General features: G+C 43.5%; 1 protein-coding gene across 2 annotated transcripts in view; it reads left to right on the top strand.

Moving 5' to 3' along the window:
- Positions 1-10,898, top strand: part of LOC147032709 (cullin-associated NEDD8-dissociated protein 1-like) — a 97,091-nt gene that overhangs the window by 57,229 nt on the left and 28,964 nt on the right. For both annotated transcript variants that reach the window (XM_085870552.1, XM_085870551.1), the window contains exon 8: positions 8,308-8,600. In XM_085870552.1, the coding sequence (XP_085726678.1) occupies positions 8,308-8,600 (293 nt within the window). The remainder of the gene's footprint in view (positions 1-8,307; positions 8,601-10,898) is intronic.

Below are 10,898 nucleotides of genomic sequence, written 5' to 3'. Positions count from 1 at the left end.
CGCTCTGTGGTTCCACCAATCAGGTAATCCCCTCCTTTCTTTCTCTGATCCAATCAACGTTGAGGACATTACACTGTAACTTTTATAAACGAGAGTTTGGTGCTTCTTCTTCATCTGCTTGTGATTTTATCCCAAGGAGTGCAAGTAGAAAAGCTTTGATAATGTCTTTTATTGAAATGCATATTTATATTTTGTTGGACTAATCAAATGTTTCCCAAATTTATACGTTATGTGATAGCAAAATTCGGTATATCGAGTCACGATGATGTGACCGGTCATTGTAATTGCTGTTAATTTTACAGTTTGTGGCCCAGACTCTTCCAAATGATTATCAGAGTGAACAATAAGCTAAAGGAATGAGTGGTTTTCTTCTGGGATTTTTGATGGGAATTATTTTATTTCATTTGAAAATAATTCACGTAACAAAACCCTTTGTTGTGGAGTTGTTGTTCTTTTGTATGCAGCACAAGGCTGCGGGATAGCATAAATGGCTGAGAGCGTGATTGTGCCTCTGATACAATGCCCTTTGCTGGTTGGGGCAGGAATTTGGAATTTGTTCAGGGTGCTGCCGATGGCTCGCCTACTCTTTGCAAAGGACACCATGGGATCTTTAACGTCCACCAACTAATGCTGGCAGACAGGATTCCTGTTTAACTTCCAACTGAGGAACAGCACACACATTGGTGAATCGTCCTTCCTGTGAAACATTGGAATGACAGTTTAGAGCTGGGTCGGGATTAAAACCCAAGCCAGACAGATTAGAGTCTCGGCATTGTGGAGTTGATGGAATTTTCACCTTTTGGTACCATGGACTCTTCTTCCCTGTTGTTAAGGTTTATTAAAGATTGGTGTTTGCTGCAATGAACTTGTTTTTCGTTTGTCTGATGAGCTGGGGATGCAGTCGTGGCCAAAAATATTGGCACCCTTACACTTTTCTCAAATAATGCACCATTTCTTCCAGAAAATTGTTGAAATTAAAAAATATTTTGGTATCCACATATGCATTTCTTTGGTTTGCAGACGAACAAAACAAAGCTGAAAAAGTTTCTAAACCTGAGCTTATTCCACAGAGAAATCCTAAAATGGCCCGGACAATATTGTTGGCACCTTTTAGAAGTTGTTAAAAAATAATTTGATTTCAAGCAGGTGATTCTCCTTTACTTTGGAATTGAACTCACCTGTGGTGAGTTGCAGGTACCTGCAATCTAAAAATCACTCATTCAACCAGTCTGAATAGAGAAAAGGAGTCATTCTGCTGTTTTGTGTCACTGTGTGTACCGCAATAAGCATGGAGAAAAGAAAGAAAACCAGAGAATTGTCTGAGGTCAGATATCAGATTGTAGCCAAGCATGGACAAACTTAAGGCTACAAGTCCATCTCCAGAGACCTTGATGTTCCCGTGTCCACCATACGCAATGTTATCAGGGAGTTTAAGGCCCACGGCACTGTCGCCAACCTCCCTGGAGGTGGCCGCTAGAGAAAACTTGATCGAAGATTTCAGCGAAGGATTGTTCGAATGTTACAGAAAGCACCTCGATCAACTGCCAAACAGATTCAAGCTGACCTTTAGACACAAGGTATGACAGTTTCAACTCGCACCATCCATCACCAACTCAATGAAAGGGGATTCTATGGTAGGAGACCCAGGAGGACCCCACTGCAGAGAGAGAGACGTGAGAGAGCCTGACTGGCGTTTGACAAAACACACCTGAACAAGCCAAAATCCTTCTGGCAGAATATCCTGTGGACAGATGAGACTGAATTAGAGCTTTTTCCGAAGGCACATCATCTCTATGTTTACAGAAAACAAAATGAAGCCTCCAAAGAAAAGAGCACCTTCCCTACAGTCAAACATGGAGGAGGTTCAGTGATGTATTGGGGATGCTGTGCTGCCTCTGGCTCTGGGTGCCTTGACTATGTGCATGAAATCAGGAGACTATCAAGGCATTTTGGAGCGCAATGTTCAACCCAGTCTCAGAAAGCTGGGTCTCCGTCGAAGGTCATGCGTCTTGTAGCAGGACAATGACCCCAAACATGCTTCACAATCACTTAGGAATGGTTCAAGACAAAACACTGGACTGTTCTGAAGTGGCCAGCAATGAGTCCAGATGTAAATACCATTGAACACGGAGAGGCGTTGTGGGCGGCGCGGCCTGCACGGAGAGGCGTCGTGGGAGGCGCGGCTTGCACGGAGAGGCGGCGCGGCCTGCACGGAGAGGCGTCGTGGGCGGCGCGGCTTGCACGGAGAGGCGTCGTGGGCGGCGCGGCTGCTTTTTAAAAAAGATATCCATTTGGAGGAACCGCAGGAGGCAGGAAGAGTTGCTGTGTACTGGAGCTGTGAACATGTAATGTCAAAAGTAAAGAGAGCTTTGAGGAAGCCACAATTACGGAGTTTCAGTTTTTGTGCGGTCGTTTGCACCAGACAGCTGCCGATAACATTGCGTCTGCACTCCTCGACAGCTTGTTTATGGGTTTGTCATCGACCTCTCAGTATTGTTTTTTTTTTGTATTCCCTGCACTGTGTTTTGTCGAATGAGTGAATGGGCCCAAAGATAAGCACTGTTAAGAAATCTGTGTCACTTGGGATCGCATTGTGTGTAACTTGGTGGAATATTGTTTGTTTGTTTTTTGTGAACTTGTATTGTTCATTGATGATTTGCTGTGGTTTTATTGAATAACCCATGAACTGTGACTTCTGCCTGGCCTCCTTTCTTGCTGTACGAGTGGTTCGGTTTTCACAATCGGTGCCCTGAAGGTGTATAATTGTGTAAAATTGATTCGCGCTTTGTGAAGTAATGTATGGTGTATCATAAACCAGCCGCTTGGCTGTACATTTGACACAACCAGCAAAGGAACTAGTGCTTGCATTTCATTTGGCTGAGAAATTTGTTTTGGCCTCGTCAAAGGGCACGAAGCTGCCCTAGGGTTGCGAGCACGTGACCCTCGGCGGTGACGTGCCCTTTGACGAGGTATCGGGACTTAGCCTATAACCCTGATTTGGGGGTATCAAACCCGATTGGTGGCCATGGCCGGTTGATTCGGTTATTCCCAGACCAGTCATGTAGCTCCAACAATATATGTACAATTGTGTAGAAAAAATAGCAAGTTTTCAGGCCATAGTGTGCTTTTAATTATCACATTGACTATGAAGTCTCTGATAACACGAATGGCTATTTGCGGTGCCGTGTTTCTTGTTACCTCTGTCACCAAAGGTCGACCTAGGTCGTGTTTTTATGTGTTTCTATTTGTCTGTCTGTGAGCAGTATATCTCAAAAAGTTATGGACGTATTCAGACGAAACTTGGTGAACGGATTGGTTCGGTGTGTGACTAGGACTAATTGATTAGATTTGGTGAAGATCTGGATCCAGATCCCAGAATTTATTTTTTTTATTTTTTTTGTAAGTGATTCTTCACCATGAATAGATCGAGAGAAAAATGATGTATAGCATGATATCTCAAAACGTTGTGGACGGGTTCTGACGAAACTTGGTGGATGAGTTGGGAAGGTGACAAGAACAAGCCGATTCGATTTTGGTTAAGGTCCGGATCCAGATCAAGCCTATCAGTGAGATATAAAACGTAAACTTTTCAGCCTGGCGGAGTGCCGTATGTGCTCTATTAGGCCATGGGCCAATCACCCAAAAATGGACTTCTCATTACCATCTCGGGTGGCAAAGGTTGACTGTACTTCTTGGAAAGATCATTGACTGGGCCAACTTTTTGGGTGTGATTGCCACTCCAAATCGGTAGCTTTATTGTAGTTTTTTGGGAAAATAGGCATTTTTGGGGTAAAATCATGTTTTTTGAAATTTCAACTGTAGAAAAAATATCTGCAACAAAACAACATATTTGAGACTTGGAATAAATAGCTATGTAAAGTACAACCATTTTGGTGTGCTTTGTGTTGGGTTTCAATCGCCGGTTACCATGGCAACAGCCATTTTAAGGTGAAAAACATGGTTTTTGATAGTGAAACTTTAAAAATTCATATCTCAGAAATGAAAAATGATTTTTGAACCATTTAAACAATAAACACATCCCGATGCATCAGGGCAGTTTTTAAATTCCATAGTATGAGGGTAGGTTTAAGATAAATATATCGTTTTAGGGTAAAAACATCACATTTTGAATTGCATTTCTCTGTAAATGGAGAGAAAACCCAGTTTTTTGAGCATTTTAAATATTTCTCAATTTTATAAAGTATCAAAAGTCCATTTATCACTGTAGATGTATTAGCATACTAGGTTGGATGAGATACCGAGTTCAAATAGATTGACGTTGCCATGGAAACGACCAATTTTGGGATAAAACACATTTTTTGACGGTGAAAGTTAAAATATCCATAACTTGGTAGAAATGTAATATTTTCGAGCAATTTGAACGCTAGCTACCACCCTGACACCCTAAGGCTGTTTGTTTGTTCAATCGGTAGAATAACCTGCAGGCAGGTGTCGTGTAAGCGTCTTAGATTTACATTCCTTGATCGCTATCATCATCATCACTTTCATCTGCATATACGGTTACGTCTGTGTCTGCTTCGTCATCCTCATATTGGTTGTCACACATCTGGTTTTTACACATCTTAGTGCATTTCAGTCCGTTTCGGATGCACGTACAGTCCTTTGCATCACAGTGGCGTACACAGCTGCAGCTCATGAGCTCATGCTTTGGCGGGCGCTGACGACCGTTAGTGACAGCATAGATCAGATCTTGGCCAATGGAACAAATCTGTCTTTCGGCACAACTAGTCACATTTGACTCGCCTTCTTGACCAACTATTAACATTTTCAGAAAGTATTTCACGGCGTCAGGTATATTTGCAGTTTCGGCTCCAAGCTCTGAGGGTTGCGGCAGCCATTCAGCCATTAGTTCCTGCCTTTTTATGTCACCTCGCAATAGCAGGGCGGCCCTTGATAGCTCTGCCATATAATTACTTTGTGTAGCCAGCAATGTTTCAACTTTCATTCTAAGTTCGATGATGCTGCAGGCAAGTTCGTCCCTTGTCATGGTGTCAGGTTAAACCAAGACTCTGCAACCGTGGTTTCGGACGAAATGGAGTGACTCACCAAACTCGCTCTCCAATTTTCGACGCATATGTGTCTTAGTTGAGTCGCTGATCTCGTTGAAACCGTACAAGTTCATCAGTGAAATTAAACAGGATGTCAAATTAGTGAGGTGCAGAATCTTTGGATTTGGAAATATTTTGTTCCTGATGAAGTCAAATAACTCTGTAAGCGGTAGTTTCAGCTGATTCATAGAGAGTTTCTGCTCATGCCTTACTGGTTACGGCAATTCCACTGTCCGAGGTAGTTGATGCCTTTGTATACTGTTCAACTCATCTTAAACCTACCTTCATACTATGGAATTTAAAAACTGCCCTGATGCATCGGGATGTGTTTATTGTTTAAATGGTTCAAAAATCATTTTTCATTTCTGAGATATGAATTTTTAAAGTTTCACTATCAAAAACCATGTTTTTTTTTTTACCCTAAAATGGTTGTTGCCATGGTAACCGGCGATTGAAACCCAACACAAAGCACACCAAAATGGTTGTATTTTACATAGCTATTTATTCCAAGTCTCAAATATGTTGTTTTGTTGCAGATATTTTTTCTATAGTTGAAATTTCAAAAAACACGATTTTACCCCAAAAATGCCTATTTTCCCAAAAAACTACAATAAAGCTACTGATTTGGAGTGGCAATCATACCCAAAAAGTTGGCTCAGACAAAGATCTTTCCAAAAAGTACAGTCAACTTTTGCCACCCGAGATGGTAATGATCACCCATCTGGCTCATGGCCTATATCGAGTGCCGTTCTAGTTGTTTTATTGATTCCATTTTTTTTTTGTGAAACATGGCATAAAATCAATGCTTTTGTCAAATCTGTTCAATGCTTTTTTTTATTGTGTTGCGGTGCCGTGTTTCTTGTTACCTCTGTCACCAAAGGTCGACCGAGGTCGTGTTTTTATGTGTTTCTATTTGTCTGTTTTTTTAATAATGCTTTTTTTTATTGTGTTGACAAACTTCCTTTGAGTCGTCATCATAATAGATTGGATAATGGAAGAACAATGAGCTGGTATTCTTTCTTGGTCTCCTACCTTTTGGGTGGTATGAGCAATAGATCTGTGTAATATGAGAGCTAAATATTGAACGGTTTTTGAAATATCGCGTACACAAACCAAGTTACCGAGATGGTTGGAATGACAACAGAATTCAGCCAATCACAACCTTGATATTGTTACGAATTTGGGAATTTGATTGCAACATCATTCAGGTTCCTTTAGTCAGTTATGTCGATAAGTGCTTGTTCCCTAGATAGTTCACCTTCCATTGTTTAATTGGCAGAAATCGATTAAGTGTGCTGCGATTCAATTTAATAGTTAGGGAGCGATCATAACACAATGGAGATGCCCCTCCCCCTCTTCTGCGAAGAGGAAGAAGAGCCCGCACGTCCTGTGATTCATGATGTCAACAACTCCCTCCCATCCGTGATTGAGCGGGGGATGGATCACGAGGGCATGAGTCACGCCGGGAGTGGGGGAGGGGGCGGAGAAGAATAAAGAGGAGATCCTCTGCTTTGTTTGGGCTGGCTTTTCAGTAGAGCTTCGGCTTCTGCTTTGGCTTGGCTTGGGTTAGGGAGGAGGCTTTTTGAAGGCTTTCTGCTTTGGCTTGGCTTTTAGTAAGCTTTTTGCTTCAGCTGGGCTTTCAGTAGAGCTTCGGCTTCTGCTTGGGGCTTTTAGTAAGCTTTTTGCTTCAGCTTGGCTTTTAGCAGGCCTTTGGGTTCTGCCTGGCGAGGTGGAGGCTTTTTGGAGAGCTTTTTGCTTCGGCTTGGCTTTTCAGCAGACCTTCGGGTTCTGCTTGACTCGGTTCGCTTTTTGGGCTCTGGCTTGGTTCATGGAAGAGAGTCGGCTTTGTTCATCGGAAGAGAGTTGAGCTGGTTGCTCGGCTCGGAGTTCTTGGTCCATGTTGTGAGAAGCTTTGTTCATCGAAAGAGAGTTGAGCTGGTTGCTCGGCTTGGAGTTCTTGGTTCGTGTTGTGAGAGGCTTTGTTCATCGAAAGAAAGTTGAGCTGGTTGCTCAGCTGGCTCTTCTTGGTTTGTGGAGCTCTTTGTTCTTCGCTTGGTTCCCGGCTTGGTGCGACTCATCGGCCTCATCTTGGAGGTGGTTGTTCGAGATAGCAACACATCGACGGGAAGGATCGGCGCCTCGTCTCACCAGCACGTGTTCGGAAGCACGAGAGGATTCGCTGGAGCTCGGGAAGGATCACGGCTCACGGCGATTGGATCCAGCTCGCTCTCACTGGAGCCCGGGTCCGAACTGCTTGAAGACCACACGAGGTGGAGAGGTTCGAGATAGGTTCTGGGTTTCAGCTCACCTGTCGTCCGAGCTGGAGTCAGTTATTAAAGGCATCAGCCACCATTTCTTGGGTGTGTGTGTGTGCGTACGTGTGTCCGTGGGCCCGTCTAATAAGTGGGAAACTATTAAGTGCTTTGTGTGCTGTAAATGATTGTATTGCATTTCGTATAGTCGGTATAGATCTGCTCTTACGTGCTTCCCTAGTTCCCCATTATTATTAATAAATACCCCAATTGTTAAATGTTTTCAGCTCGTCGCGTCAATTCTTTCATTGACTGAGCATTTCATGTGTTGGGAGTTAGCCGTTGGTTTGCCGTAAAAGGGGGACATTCAGACCGACGGTTCTCGGCGATTAAGCCGCTCGGAATCACGCACGGGACAGGCTCGCTTAGGCGGCTTGTTCCGTACGAGTTCCGTCGAGGGTGGAATACCCCGGTAGTTGGATCACGTGGGTATTTAGGTAAATTGAAGATTGGCAATCGACCCTACCCCCACGTGGTCTGCCCATTGGCGTATTTCGGTTCTTGCACAAGGACCCGTCGTCCTCGGAGTTATCCGGGCGGCGATCTATATTCCGGGTGATCGGTCGGGCCGACTCGACTTGCGGCTCCGTCAGAGCGGTCGGCTCGCGGCCGACCACCGGCACCGTAACAATATAATCAGGTTGAGATAATGTCATGAGGAATAGATATCTGCAATATGAAAGCTGAGTGTTCGGCGGTTTTTGAAAAATCACGTACACAAAAGTATATGGACGGATGATCGGTCGGTCGGTTGGTCTGACGGAGCTCATTTTCATGTCCCCCGCCTCCGACCTTGTAGGAGGGACGGGGGAAAAAAAGTGTGCATTACTTTATGCAGCCTATATTTGTTGATCATTTCAAACTTTCCCTTGCCCCTCCCCTTCCACTTCCCCCTTTTTATTATTTTTCATCCTCATCATTCTTAGCAAGCGAAGATGAATACAGCGATGATGATGACATGAGCTGGAAGGTACGGCGTGCAGCGGCCAAATGCCTGGATGCGGTGCTCGGCACCCGCCATGAAATGCTGCCAGAGTTTTACCGCACTGTTTCTCCGGCACTGACTATTCGCTTCAAGGAGCGAGAAGAAAATGTGAAGGCGGACATCTTTCATGCATACCTGTCACTGCTCAAGCAGACTCGGCCGGCACAGAGCTGGCTTCACGACCCAGATGCAATGGAACAGGGCGAGACCCCACTGTCCTTGCTGCAGAGCCAGGTAGTTGATTTTTGCATTGCAGATTGAACGTTTTCAGTGCAGTAATACCTTCCTTTTAAAATACTTGGATGTTTAATTTCCAGTTGTGATTATTGCCAATGGCTGTTGACAACAGACACAAGACGGTTGCTATTTCGAGATCGTAATGGAGAATAGCATAGTAATGAAGACCCCATTTATTTCTATTGTTCATTGTTTATGTGGTCATCGAGTTTACAAAGTGTTTTGTTATGCTGAAAGTTGTTTTGTGTAATTGGTGATGTCACTGTTTAGCCTTGATTCAGTGGGATACAGTCAATTTATTTTAGATTGTTTGACTTGGCGTTGTATAGATTCTAATGCCTCATCATTGCTTGCAAGTTTAGAACTAATTTGTGCCGCAGTTGTATCATCTCCACTGGCCAAAGTTGCACACTAGTTCTGAACCAAGACAAATTGCCCAGACAAACCTGTTGAATCTGGCTCGTTTAGTTATTCCTTTACAAGAGTGGGGCTCATGAAAGAGCAAGGTTGAATTGATAGTGCGATTTTTAGGCACAATTGGGCACAACCATCAAGGGAATAAACCAACAGGAAAGAAAGAAAGATAGGGAGAGGAAGGAAATGCTAAAATCATAAAGTAGAGCATTGGGTTAATTGGGGTAACAAGGATCATAAGTCCTGATTGGGGATGACACGAGTTGGTGGTGCACTGCCAACTTGAAGCCCTGGAGGGAAGAGTGGGAAAGAACGGCTTCAGGAAGGTGGCTCTATAGATGAGAGAAGCAAGGAACAAAGGAGTTGAAATGTGCAGTCAACCTGGATTTTGTGTGTGTGTGTGTGTGTGTGTGTGTGTGTGTGTGTGTGTGTGTGTGTGTGTGTGTGTGTGTGTGTGTGTGTGTGTGTGTGTGTGTGTGTGTGTGTGTGTGTGTGTGTGTGTGTGTGTGTGTGTGTGTGTGTGTGTGTGTGTGTGTGTGTGTGTGTGTGTGTGTGTGTGTGTGTTCGATCAAAAGATGTGGTAGAAAACAGAGACCACAGACCTTATGCTTCTACCTTGTGGGAGATTCCAATAATGTTAAGGACTTTAGATTCTATAGAATCCAGGGAGAGATAGATATGATTCTGGAGAGCCAGTCCCTTGGAAAGAGCAGTACTCAATTGAGTTGTGGACAAAGGCCTTGTAGACTTTGAGTTCCTCTGATTTTCCAAGGAAAGACTTTGATTGATGGTGGATGCCCAGTCTGCGGTTGGCTTTGGGCAGCTTTGCTACGAGGTTGGCCCAGGAGAGATGTTTAGGCCTGGAAGTTCGAGACTGAACCTCTTCCAGTGGCTGACCATGGAAAGAGACAGGTGGGTTAGTTTGACGATACTTCTGGAGCGATCGGGTGAGTGTGAGCTTTTCTAAGATTGAAGGACATGTTGCATTTATCAGACCAGCTTTTAATAAATTATAGATCAGCAGTGATGCAACTACAGTCTGCCGAGCTGAGGGATTGGCTACTGCACACCACAATGTGGCGTCGTCCTTCAAAAAGGATGTATTGAAAGTGCCTTGACATCATTGATATAGTGATGTGTTGTGTGCGCGTTTCGTTTGTGGTCTTGAGGAGACAGCAACCATGTTGGACTTCTGACGAAGAAAGAAATATTGTATGAGCAAAAATACAGCCATTTCTCCTGACTGCTACATTTTTGTGAGTTCCTCTCTTCCTTGGTCCTTATTGAGAGAAAACTGAAATATAGGTTTGCAGAACCGTTGATGATCCACAATTGCGGCCACAGTCATGGCAGCTGTGTCACCATTTCATTATCCACAAAAATTGTATTGTCTCCAAATACAGGATAAAAATGCCATTTTTGGTAGTTTGTGGACCACAATTTCCCTCCAATTTCTTTTTCAGCAAATGCATTTCTTTTCAAATTGCCTTATGTGGTGATTGCTTTATGTCATCGGTTAATACTGCAGCAGCTACCTTTTTTTTTTTTTAATTTTTCTTTTTTTTTTTTCTTTTCCCTGCTTTTCAAAATTTTGCACAACACTGTAACCCAAGACGACAGGATGGTACAGTTTGTGCACAAAATATTTTCAAACTTTTGAGTACAAGCCTTGCTCGCCTATGACCAAGCCACTTATAAGAAATAACTTTTTTCCACTCGTACAATGTGGTCGGCACTATGTTTAGGCAACATTTGGGCCTTGAGAAGATTGATCAACTGCACTTCATGGCATTTTTGATCCAACTCACCAGCTAGCTTCAAGGGACTAGATAGAGAACATGCTTATCAGTGAATGCTAACTATTTTCGCTCACTTCCAACA

This window comes from Eptatretus burgeri, chromosome 2, assembly GCF_056783735.1.
Source record: "Eptatretus burgeri isolate ZD-2024b chromosome 2, Ebu_testis_v1, whole genome shotgun sequence".
Lineage (NCBI taxonomy): Eukaryota > Metazoa > Chordata > Myxini > Myxiniformes > Myxinidae > Eptatretus > Eptatretus burgeri.
The sequence above is the reverse complement of the archived record's forward strand: the minus strand, read 5'-3'. Positions and strand labels throughout refer to the sequence as shown.